The sequence below is a fragment of the Dipodomys spectabilis genome, unplaced genomic scaffold, assembly GCF_019054845.1.
Source record: "Dipodomys spectabilis isolate Male_0828 unplaced genomic scaffold, ASM1905484v1 ptg000039l, whole genome shotgun sequence".
Taxonomy (NCBI): Eukaryota; Metazoa; Chordata; class Mammalia; order Rodentia; family Heteromyidae; genus Dipodomys; species Dipodomys spectabilis.
Genome location: NW_024870716.1, coordinates 13,228,283 through 13,241,383, shown reverse-complemented (window position 1 = coordinate 13,241,383; position 13,101 = coordinate 13,228,283). Strand labels below are relative to the sequence as shown.

Below are 13,101 nucleotides of genomic sequence, written 5' to 3'. Positions count from 1 at the left end.
TCTTGATTGTGACCATTCTGACTGGAGTGACATGAACTTGCAGATTTATTCTGATTTGCATTTCCTTTATGGACGAGGTGGTTGAGCATTTCTTCATGTGTTTATTGTCTTTTTAGTTGTCTGTTCATATATTAGTTGGATTATTCTTAGGGAGTTTAGTTTCTTGGGATCCTTGTTACTTTTATTCTTCAGCCAGTCTCTTAAAATTGTATAAGCACAATGAAAAAAAGTTATTTTAAGGAAATGTTTTCAGATAGAATTGTTCACTTATCAGTTGTATAAACATTCATTGAAATTACCAGTTTTTTTAGGTTCCTAAAGAAAAATCTTAAAAGTATTTTAAAAAGCCTTTGCTTTTGCAGTGCAAATACAAGTATTTAGCTTTGATGGAATATGTTGAATTTTATGGATTTTGTTTCTCTTAATCTTTTTTTTTTTTTTTTTTGGTCCGGTCATGGGGCCTGAACTCTGGGCCTGGGCACTGTCCCTCAGCTCTTCAGTTCAAGGCTAGCGTTCTACCACTTGAGCCACAGCGCCACTTCTGGCTTTTTTCTTTTTGCTTATGTGGTGCTGAGGAATTGAACCCAGGGCCTCATGCATGCAAAGCAAGCGCTCTACCACTGAGCCACCTTCCCAGCCTCTCTCTTAATCATTTTAAAGACAGGCTATATTCCTACAGATTATTACCCTGCTTGAAATTATGGGTGGAGACTATTTGTTTTCCTTTGGTTGACTTTTTTTCATTATCCAATTATTATTTAGTATACAAGGCACAGGGGTCCCAAGGAGGAACAAAGGAGACAAATGATGTTTACCTTTATGGAATTTTAAATGAATAAGCTACGTTAAAATGAAAAAAGGTACACAAATTATTTACTGAATTATAACTAGGATGTACTATTGAGGTGTGGGAATAGCCTATAGTAAGGGAGACTTAAAGTGAGTAAAGGTAGGCACTGTTTTGTAGCTGGGAGGGATGTGAGAATGTATCTGATTCTAGAAAGAAGTCCAGGCCTGTCCTCTCCAGTGATGTGAAGAAGCGCAGTAGAAGGATCACAGTCCAGGTTGGCCTGCACATAAAGCAAGACCCCACCAGTGCAGAAAGGGTGTGGAGAAAGGCCTACCAAATGTAAGGCCCTGAGTTCAATACTCATTATTGCCAAAAACGTATTAAAAATGTGGTTATATTTCTTTAATTTTAACACTTCTTTTCAAAAACAAATATTCAAGGCTGTAGTTTTTCCTCCTGATTTTAACTCCTTTAACTTCATTCTGCCATTAAAAAAAAAAAATCATCCAGTTACAATGGAAGCATTTTTGTTTTAAGATAAACTGATTTGGGCTGGGAAGTTGGCTCAGTGGCAGAGTGCTTGCCTCTCATGCATGAGGCCCTGGGTTCAATTCCTCAGTACCACATAAGCAGAAGAAAGCCGGAAGTAGCGCTGTGGCTCAAGTGGTAGAGCGCTAGCCTTGAGCTGAAGAGCTGAGGGACAGTGCCCAGGTCCAGAGTTCAGCCCTCATGACCAACAACAACAACAACAAAAATAAATAAAAAATTGAGACTCCAGTTCAGACCCAGACATAAGGAACATGATACTTATCATAAACACTTTCATGACAGTAGATTTATAAACTTATTAAATTTCTATGTTTTTGTCTACATTGAACTTCTATTACCAGGAGCATTCATATGTACAATATCTGTAAGTTGTATTGAACTTTTTGTTTTTGTCTGTTGTGGGGTTGAACTTGGGGCCTGGGTGTTTTCCTTGAGCTTTTTTGCTCAAGGTTAGCCCTCTCTCAATTTGAGCCATACATAGCTCCACTTCCAGGTTTTGATTGGTTAATTGGAGATAAGAGTCTCAGGAGGATTTTTCTGACCTGGCTGGCTTCACACTGAGATACTCATATCTCAGCCTCCTTATGAATTAGGATTATAAGCTGCTGACACCAGTGCCCAGCTTGTATTGAATTTTGTATCACTATGATTCTGGATTAATTTTTTTTTGGTGGTCTTTTTATGTCTCTGAATTTTTTTTCTTTTAAAATCCATTCTGTCTGATAATAAGTAATCAGGTATCCAGTTGGTTTAGAATTCAATTAGTACTTAATTTTTCTATTTTTTCATTTGATGTACCCAGGGTAATAGGTGTTATTTTACCTATTTTCATCATTGATAAACTGAGATGAAATTATAATTTCAGTTTTCTCTTTTTAGTTCCTCCTCCCTTCTCCTGTCTCCCTGTCTTCCTTTTCCTACTCTGTCCATTTTGAAATTATCAGGTGCTTTCATATTTAGAATGTGTTCTTTCCCTGTCTTCTTCCTTTTCCCCTTCCTCCTTTCCCCCCCGCCACTTTCCTGTCCTAGTACATTTGGTAGATATACCACTTTTTCTTTCTTGACTTCAAGGAAGAGTACACTATTTTTAGCTCACTTTATTCTTGAGAATGAAATTATTTGGAGTCCCACATTTATGAAGTAGTATACTTGGGTAGGATCCAAACTTTTTTTTTTCTCTCTTGGTATGTTGAAAACCAATCTGAGGTTTATGGTTTTGAAGACAAATATGTTCAAGGCAAAAATGTGTTTATCTTTCTGTTGATTTGCTTACTTAGTTTTTGCCTATATATTTGTATTTCTGATTTATTGTGTTTTCTTCTTTATTATCTGATACTTTTAATTGCTTTCTGTGGGTATTTAGTGATATATATACTTTTATATATATTTGGAAACAATATTTAAAACAAAAATAAAGCAAAATTAACAATGTCAACAACAACAAGACACAGAGAGGTTGTCAACAACAACAAGACCTCTCTGCTAGTTGGTGTCTAGCTTTAATTTTTTTGAAAGGGAAAGAACTGCATTGTTTTGACAAGTGGAACATTGGGGCTGTTACTTAGTAGATTCTGATCACTGTCTATTTCTAATCCATGTCTGAGTGTTTTGTTATTACTATAATATATGCTATGGCTTTATTAAAAATGATGACATGTCAAATTAGTGAGCATTAGAATTTTTTTCTTGCATCATGAACTATGTAAATCATAAAGCTTACATGTTTTATTATTAAGAACATTTGGTATCTTTATGTCATTATAAATTATATCTACTTATATATGAGTCTTATAACTTTGAATTTTTTTTTTGTTTTTAGAAAAATGTTGTTATTGGTCATAATGTGAAAACATAGTCCTGTTTTCTGGAATGCCTTATAATAAAGTCAAATAAATAGTCATACTTTACCCATGTATGAAGAAAGTAATAGTTATTTCTCTTTGTTTACTTCTAGACAGTTACTTACATTTTCATGTCTCTATCATGTACATTGCATAGGTCCCTGTAAAGCCAGGGAACTGTAAAGAACTTGGCTGAGAGTGTAGCTTTTGCCTTATTCACCTATCTGTCTGAGTGATACTTGGTTCTTTTATTGTTGTTGTTCTTCCTCTTCCCTTCTCCCTCTCCCCCTCTTCTTCCTTCTTCCCCTCCCTTTTCTCCTGTCTTGGGCCTGTGAAGCAGGCTTTCTGTCACCTGGTTTTAGTATTGGTTATTTTAAAGGTCGGATCTTGCTTCTTTTATGGATTGCAAATCCTCTAACTTGGGCTTCTACCTAAGTGGCACTTCCTCAGAGCCCAGCCTGGTGCTTCCTCTGTAGCTGGAATCATTGCCTGCCTGCCATTGCACCCAACCATTGCTTTTTTTTTGCCAGTCCTGGGGTTTGAACTCAGGGCCTGGGCGCTGTCCCCGAGCTGCTTTTTTTGCTCAAGGCCAGTTCTCTCTCTACCACTTAAGTGAGCCACAGCGCCACTTCTGGCCTTTTCTATTTATGTGGTGCTGAGGAATCAAACCTAGGGTCTCATGCATGCTAGGCAAGCACTCTACTACTGAGCCACGTTCTCAGCCCCTAGCCATTGGTTTTTTAGAATCTCTCCAGCATTTTTTACTGTTCTCAATACATGATCCCCTGTTCTCTGTCTCCCCAGTAGTTGGGATTATAGGTTGGAACCACTACTCCTGGTTACTAGATTCTTAAGTTTGAATCAGCTTTTTTTTTTTAATTGTGAAAATACTGTACAGAAGGGTTACAATTACATGGGCAAGATAATGAGTACATTTCTTATCAAGCATTGTAGCCTCCTCCTTTGTTTCCCCTTCCCATCCCATCCTCCCCCTGCCTTCCCCAATTCTCTCCTCTCCTCACCAAAGTTGTAAAGTTCGTTTTTGACATAACAACTTGTGCATCTCATTGTTTCAATGGGTCTACCTGTATCCCTATTTAAACGATTTGTTTTTCTCCTTCCCCTCCACAAATTATACCGACATCAAATACAGTGAAAGCAGGGGTTACAGTTTTAAGTTCATGGGACCAATGAATTTTAGTTTTCATTAAAGTACAGTGTTGTTCTAAGGTTGAAAGTATATGTTTAGGTGGTCAAATTTATTTAGAATAATTATTCATTTTTGGCCATTGCAAATATGAGTTAAGATTTTTGTAGGGTAACAAAAAATTGGTGTAATACAATCCATATTATAAGCTTTCCTATGACTAGCCGTTGAATATTGTATGCATATTTTTGAAAGTTTATATGTCATTATTATAGATATTATTTAGAGAAGTTTCTTGTTTTAGAATTTAATTGGATAATTTTGTTTTACTTACCTGCTAAAATTTATGGGAATTTAAAGTTTAGAGATATTTGATCTGCTTTCCTTAAGGCTAATTGAAGCCACATTTTAGAAGCTCTTAAGTTACAGTGATATATTTACAGGTTTAGTAAGTAATATAAATATTCCTATGTAAGACCATGAAAGTGGACACTAAAATTAATAAATGTTTTGAAATGGAAAACACCTTGTGTTCCAATTATATGTGTGTGTGTGTGTGTGTGTGTGTATGTATTTATTTATTTGTCGGTTATGGGGCTTGAACTCTGGGCCTGGGCGCTGTCCTTCAGCTCTTCAGCTGAAGGCAAGCGCTCCACCACTTGAGCCACAGCACCACTTCCTCAATATATTTTTGACATAGAAATTCAACATTTCCATAATAATTAAGCTTTTTTTTTTTGAGGGAGGGGTGCTGGTCCTGGAGCTTGAACTCAGGGTCTGGGTGCGGTCCCTGAGCCTTTTTTCACGTATGTCTACTTTTCTACCACTTAAACCACAGCTCCTCTTCAGATGTCTTGGTAGTTAATTGGAGATAAGAGTCTCTTGAACTTTCCTACCTGGCCTTGCTTTGAACCATAATCCTGAGATCTCAGTCTCCCGAGTAGCTAGGATTATAAATGTGAGCCACCAGTGCATGGCAGTAATGAAGCATTTTATTATTTATCTATTTATATTTTTTTCTTTATTTGCATTTATTTATTTATCTAGGCCTGGGCACTGTACCTCAGCTCTTCAGCTCAAGGCTAGCGCTCTACCACTTGAGCCACAGCGCCACTTCTGGCTTTTTCTGTTTATGGGGTGCTGAGGAATCGAACTGAGGGCCTCATGCATGCAAGGCAAGCACTCTACACTGAGCTCCCTTCCCAGCCCGTATTTGCATTATTTTATGCAAAATTTATTCCTGTGCCATGTCTCCATTTCTTCTGTTTCCTGTTGGCTGCCTTGTTCTTGGTGCAGTGTTGTCCTCTGGCTTAGGAGCATGTGCTCCTTTCCATCTCCCTGTGGCAGGGAGCTTATGCACGGGTTAATCCTAGAGGAGCTCTGCACATGGGGTGTGCATCTTGAGTGCTTTGTTCTCCTGGAGGAGTTCAATGGCTAGGGTCTAAGCCTTTCAGTTCAGCTGACTCTGCGTTCTTTTTTTTTTATTGTGAGAATATGGTACCTCGTACCTCGGAGTTACAATTACATAGGCAAGATAATGAGTACATTTCTTATCAAGCTTTGGTGCCTCCTCCTTTCCCTTTGTTCTTATGCATGCGCAGCAGGAATTCATTGCTCTCTCGGGGTCACCAGCCCTGTGCCAGACCCCACTGTTTGGCCTAGGCACACCCCAAGGACCATTGTAATGCTGGAATGGCACACAATGCTTCTTTAAAGTGATACCTTTCAGATACTTGGTAGCTTTTTGAATATACATATCCTTGATGGCCTGGGCCATTTCTTTGGTGTTCTTAAAGTGAACACAAAGATTGGAACCTCCTGACTTGTATGACTTTGTGGGGTTTTCCCAGGACAAGAGCATAGTGACTCATTTTCACAGGTCATCACTTACAGGAAGAGGAAGCTAATTAAGCATTTTAAGCATCTATACATGGTGTTGTCAAAAATCAATTTCTAATACTTATTACAAGTTCTATACATACTATCTCTAGTAAAAATTTTTTCTCTTGTTTATGTTTTACTTTTTTTTTTGTTAGTTATAGGGCTTGAACTCTGGGCCTAGGCGCTGTTCCTTTCAGCTCAAGGTGAGCACTCTACCCCTTGAACCACAGCACCACTTCTGGTTTTCTGAGTGGTTTATTGGATAAGAGTCTCATGGACTTTCATGCCTGGGGTTGGCTTTGCACCTCGATCCTCAGATCTCATCCTCCTGAGCTAGGATTACAGGCGTCAGCCACTAGCACCTGGCTTTTTTTACTTTTTTAAAAATGCTTTTTTATACATTAGCTACATACCAGGGGGGATTTCATCATACTGTTTCCATGCATGTATCCCTTTAGGTACTATACATGTAGGTATAGATGCATTCAAGCAACTCACCCCTCCCTGCATCACTCCCCCTGCTCTGCCTTCACCTTCATAATACAGCTTCAGCAGACTAAATTGTTCCATTTTCTTTTGCTAACCATATTCATCTTGTTTCACCCCTGCTAGCCCAACAGAGCCTGTTTTTCTTTCCTCTCCCCATAAAACCTCTATTGCTGTTGAAGTTGTTCTTTTTTTTCCCCCACCCAATAGGATGGCTTGAACTCAGGGCCTTGGTGCTGTCCCTTAATTTTTTTTTTCCTCAAGGCTCTACTAGTTGAGTCACAACTCCACTTCTGGCGTTTAGCCCATTAATTGGAGATCAGAGTCTCATGGACTTTCTTCCTCAGGCTGGCTTCAAACTGATCTGTAGGTATCAGTTTACTGAGTAGCTGGATTACAGGCATGAATGGTTCTTTATGACGTTTCCCTATAGAGTTTTTTTTCTTTTTTCTTTTTGTGTCAGTCCTGAGACTTGAACTCAGGGCTTGAGCACTATTCCTGAGTTTTTTTGCTCAAGGCTAGTGCTCTAACATTTTGAGCCACGGTGCCATTTATGGCTTTTTGGCAGTTAGAGATAAGAGTCTCATGGACTTTGCTGTCTGGGATGGCTTTGAACTATATTCTTCAGATCTCAGCTGTTTAGCTATGATTATAGGTGTGAGCCACTGATGCCCAGTCAGATTCTCTTTTTTGAAATAAGGGTAATCAGTGAAGTATTCTGTATTTTAGTTTTGCTTTAAAGTTACATTGCCTCTTGTTTATTCAGTTACACAAGTTTAGTAAAAGTGGAATGCAAGGGCATTAACTAGTGGTTAAGGTTTTCTATCCCTTGCCTCAGCCTCTTCTTGTTTTCTATCAAATGAGTTCAGATTTATATCAAATCTTATCTTAGCTATTAATGCAAATTCACTGTCTTACCTTTTGTCTTCTGATTCCTTTTATTCTCTCAGTCTTTCATCTACCTTTCTTTCTCTTGTGTTGATACTGGGGCTTGAACTCGGGGCCACGCTTTCACTGGGCTTTTCACCTAAGGTTTGTACTTGACCTCTTGAACCACACCTCCGTTTCTGGTGTTTTTGCTGGTTAATTGGAGGTAAGGGTCTTTCAGATTTGTGTACCCAGGCTGGCTCTGAACTGTAATTCTCAGATGTCAGCCTTCAGAGTAGTTAGGATTACAGGCGTGAGCCACTAGCACTCAGCATCTGATTCATTCTGTTCATGGTTCATTATGTAATGATTCTCAAAATGCTGAGTGCATTTGAGTGATCACAATGGGCCCAGCTTGACCAACTTCTTACTGACTGGGGAAAGTACACTTTCATTCTTGTCTCAGCATATTTTCTCCTTCTCTCTACCTCTTCCAGCTGCTACTCTATCTAGAGTAGCATGTCTGCATGTGCATGTAGGAATCATACCTTCCTTATTGTTTAAATTTATTTTTGTGCTGGTATTGGGACTTAAACTCAGGACCTGGGCCCTATCTCTTAGCTTTTTTGCTCCAGGCTGGCTCTCTGTCACTTGAGCCAGACCTCCACTTGTGGCCTTTTGCTAGCTGATAGCAGATAAGAATCTCATGGACTTGGACTTTTTTGTTCAGGCTGGCTTCAAACTTCTCTATCCTTAGATGTTAGTCTTCTGAGTAACTAGGGTTAGGAAAGCTTGTTTTGCATATTGCCAAATGACAATTTCATTGATCCATTTCCTCGTGCTCTTGAACTTATCATGTCCTGTCACTGAGCTAAGTTGTCTATCTAGAGTAGTCTCCTATTTAAACTATGTAAATCTCAGAGACACATCCAGTTTACCTATCTTTAGAGGAGAAACTTTGGCTTAGGGAAGCTTACACAAAGTTGCCTAAGGCTGCATAACAGGGTATTTGCTCCTATGACTTTAACTTGGCAGTCATGTTATGAGGTCACAGTAGTGTTGCACAATATGACCTAATCAAGGAATGGAGTAGCCCAGTGTAACTGGACTAAACTTAACACTTAGCTTGGTATCATTTCTGGCTTGGGCAAGCACAGTGCTCATTGAGGTGCTATTAACCGAGAAGTTAAAGCATGAGGCAAAGCTGGGCTCTGTAAAATGGTAATGGCTTGATGAGCCTGTTGGGCATCTAAATGGATCTGTTTGCCAATAAGGTAAGCACAGGTAAGTATCTGGATGTGGAGAGAGTTGGGCCAGAAGTTGGTAGGATGATTACATAGGTGGTAATGGGTTTTTTGAGAGTGCTAATCTACAATTCTGTGTACAGTGCCGTGACAGAGAGGAGGGATAAAGGAAATATGAGCAGATTTCATGGAGAAAGAGCCTGAGAGAGCAATAAGACAGAAGGAGTTAAAATGGTAGGGTACATCTAGAGGTCCATAGCTTTCTAGGCACCAAGGCAAGCATTTCATTGGAAGTGGAAGTGGTCATCAGGGCTCAGGATCACTGAGGAAGGTAGGAGCCGAGTGCTCATTTGATTTAGCACTAACAGAAAGGACACATGGAGTAAAAATGACAGGGATGAGGGAAAAGAAGATGGAATCAGAGACTAGACACTGTTCAAGTTTGGTTATGAAGGAAAAGGGATAGAGTAGCTATAGCTTGCAGGAGGGATGGGGCTCCCCTCTCTCCCTCTTTTCTTCTCTCTCTCCCTCTCTTTCCCTATTCTTCTTTCTCCTCTTCTGTCTTTCTTCCTCCCCTCTTTCCCTTATTCCCCTCTCTTCCTCTTTCTCCCTCCTCCTCCTCCTTGTTCCTTCTCATTCACATTTTCTCTTCTCATTCTCCCCTAATTCTGTCTCTTCTCTTTTCCTTCCTCCTTGTTTTTCTTCTCCCAATCTGCTCTTTTCTCCTCCTTCACTGTTCTCTCTCCCTTTTCCTGTCTTCCATGTGTTCTTTCCTTCCATCTCTAATGTGAGACACTGCAACATTTAATATTATAGAGGAAGGATCCAGGATCATAATCTAATAGCCTTTATTCTCTTCAATAACCATTCCTATTTTTGAATATATTGTACAAAGGAGTTGCCATTCAACAAAGCAATTTATGAATACAGTACATCTTGGATCAGTGTCATCCCTTTCAATACTCTCACCACTCCTTCCCTCACTTTTCTTAATTTTTAGGTTATTTATTTTTTGCCATTTAACAAAGCAGTTTATGTACCTAATGCATCATCTGTGTCATCCCTTCAACATTTGCAACCTCCTTTGACCTACCCCTTCCCATATTTTTCTTGATTCTGTGGTATATACAATGAATTCTCTTTTAATACTTTTAAAGAATCTTTAAAATAGTGGCTAGAGTAATAGCAACACTATGCTGATAACATTACTGGCCTATTTAAACTTCCATGACAACTGTGCTCATTACATAGGCAAGTGGATGCCTGTGGTATGTCCCCCAGCCCCAGGGCATGCTCTGAGTCACAGTGGACCCTGATCAATGCGGTGTGCTAATTCTTATACCTTTACAAGTCCATTAGTTATTTTTTTAAAGAAGTTCATTAGTAGCCAGGTGTTAGTGGCTCACACTTGTAATCCTAGCTATTTAAGAGGTTGTGATCTGAGGATTGCAGTTTGAAGCCAGCTTGAGCAGGAAAGTCCATGAAACTCTGATCTCCATTTAACCAGCCAAAAGTGGAGCTGTGGCTCAAGTGGTAGAGTGTTAGCTTTGAACAAAACAGCTCAGGGCGCTGGGTGCTGGTGGCTCACGCCTGTGATCCTAGCTACTCAGGAGGCTGAGATCTGAGGATCATGGTTCAAAGCCAAGCTGGGCAGGAAAGTCCATGAGACTCTTAACTCAATTAAACACCAGAAAACCAGCAGTGGCGCTGTGGCTCAAGAGGTAAAGCGCTAGCCTTGAGCTGAAGAGCTCAGGGATAGGGCCCATGCCCAGAGTTCAAGCCCCACAACCGACAACAAAATCAAAAACAAAACAACCCCCCTACCCCGCAAACAAAACAAAACAAAACAAAACAACAGTAGCTCAGGGACAGCACCCTGGCCCTCAGTACTGTCAACAACAACAAAGTTGATTAGTAATATTTTTGTTGTAATTAAGTTGGAATATTTCCAAATTGTGAAGCATTCTGTGTCACAAAATGTATCAGTGAATTTTAGAAAAAAAGAAATACACAAATTTTTTTGAATTTGAATATTATCTCTTGTTGAAGCTAGAATCTCTTCATTATCTGATATGGCCATACAGACACAGTATTGCCACATAGTAAAAAAGATACTTCAATAATAGGCTAGAGTGTCAGTGAATGATAGAGTTTTTAGCTTCTTCATGTTTCATGGCCTTCTAACTGTCTCTCTTCAGGGAACAATGCCATCTCCACTGTGAGCTGCCTTCCAGAGTTTGTGGTAGATCTGCACTGACGTTGCCACTGATGCCAATGTGGAGTAAAGGTCTCTGTGGTTTGGACAAAGAGCGCGTCCACCAGTTCCTCCTCAGTTTCAAGACACCGTGTTCATATTTATTTGAATTTTTTTGAATAGTTAAACGCATCAAGTTTTTTTTTCATACTTGGCCATTGACTTTGCTTTAAGGGCCTTTTGTTTTGTTTTTGTGTGCCTGTCCTGGAGCTTGAGATCAGAAGCCTGCGTGCTCTCCCTGAGTTTTTTTGCTCAAAGCTAACACTCTACCACTTGAGCCATAGCTCCATTTCTGGCCATTTTTTGGTGGTTAATTGGTAGTAAGAGAGTCTCATGGACTTTCTTGGCTGGGCTGGCTTCAAACTCTGATCTTCACATCTCAGCCTTGTGAATTGCTAGGATTATGGGCATGAGTGCTTGCTCATGACCTTTTTATTTGAATTCTAGTCACAGTATAATAATGGTTTATTGTGAAACTAACTGCAAAATTGTGTTTCAGCTTTTATTTTTCTGAACAAGCTATCCATTAAGCTAAAATTTATAATTTATACTATTAGCAGGAAAAAATCTTTTAATCAAAAAGATAATTTTCTTTCTTCTTGCTCATTTTATTATTAACCATGTTCAGTTGCTGGGTCATAAGGTCCCTGAGTGTTGGAGTGCATCTCTTTCCCTGGCAATGGGCCTGGGCCTGGGCCTGGCACTATAAGGCATTCTGGAGTGTGTGTGTTTTTCCTTTTCAATTCAGTCTTATTTTTCTGGACTGAATGAATGAATATGTAATAGGTATGATTCTTTTCTTTGAACTGGGAACACGTTGTGGCAGTGTGTTAGTATATAAACTGTAAGATACGGTAAAACTTTTTTCTTTGGGTCTCATATGGAAAAAGCATGTTAACTTAGAAACCCTGGCTTTTTTGACTTCTATAGTGGTCCCTGAGAAAGTCAGAATGTCCTGATTTTTTCAGTCTTGTCTCTTTAATTTCCCTTCCCCCGTTCCTTTTCTGTCTGCCCCCTTCCCCTTCATGACCCATCTTGTTGGTTTCCTCTTGTGTTGTTCTCTAGTATCCGGAGTCCACCTTTCAGCAGCTTCTCCCGACCTCGTTCTGGGTCATGAGCATGCATCTCCCCCCACCAGCTGCCTCTCTTCCGACACGCTCCTCTCTTCACCAGAAAACACACACTCAGACACCAGCATCGATAGCCAGCCTGTTCCTCAAGCACAGGTAATGACAGCATTCATTTTTTTTGTGTATGCCAGTACTGGGACTTGAACTCAGGGTCTGGGTGCAGTCTCTTAGCTTTTCCTCTCAATCTGACTTTCTACTGCCTGAGTCACAGCTCTGCTTCCAGCATTTTTCTGGTTCATTGGAGATATAAATCTCACGGACCTTCTCATGGCTTTGAATCTTGATACTCATGTTTCAGCCTCTTGAGTAGCTGAGACTACAGTTATGAGCCACTGGTATTCAGCAAGACAGCACATGCCTATGTAAGAACTCCTATTCCAATTTCATTAATTTATGGCATGTTTTAAAACTTGTGTGATAGATTTATAATTTCCTTTTCAACTTATTTTCCTGAAAGAAAAATTTGTAGTTATACAAATTCTAATGTTGAGACTAATACCTTGAATTAAACCTAGATTTTTGTGGCACAGTTGAAAAATATTTAAAATTATTTTTGATATATTAAAATATTAATTAAAAGTATTTAAGTATCTGTTGTTATGAAAATAGGCTTTAGTTTTTTTATATGTGAAAATGAGCTTAGCTTTGATTTTTAACATCTTCAACTCCAAAAGGTGAAATAAATTCCTGTCTTTCCAGGGAATTCTATCATGTTTTCAAATACTAGAGCATCTGTTTTAATTATAGGGTAAAAGACAGCATTTATGGAGTCTGTCTACTGTGATATTTACTGAGCTTGACATTGGGCTAAGCATTATGATTAGAGTTCCACTTAGATTTCTATAGTGTTATACACATTTTAGTAACCTGTTCATTTTGTTGGAAGGTGATGATTAATTTGCATCCCTGATA

At 39.2% G+C, this 13,101-nt stretch overlaps 1 protein-coding gene across 8 annotated transcripts in view; it reads left to right on the top strand.

The window, feature by feature from the left end:
- Positions 1 to 13,101, top strand: part of Ccdc91 (coiled-coil domain containing 91) — a 197,413-nt gene that overhangs the window by 47,314 nt on the left and 136,998 nt on the right. For 6 of the 8 annotated variants that reach the window (XM_042677620.1, XM_042677623.1, XM_042677621.1 and 3 more), the window contains 2 exons: positions 11,004 to 11,092; positions 12,125 to 12,285. In XM_042677620.1, coding sequence (XP_042533554.1) covers positions 11,004 to 11,092; positions 12,125 to 12,285 — 250 coding nt within the window. The remainder of the gene's footprint in view (positions 1 to 11,003; positions 11,093 to 12,124; positions 12,286 to 13,101) is intronic. The other 2 variants (XM_042677627.1, XM_042677625.1) reach the window with 1 other exon arrangement.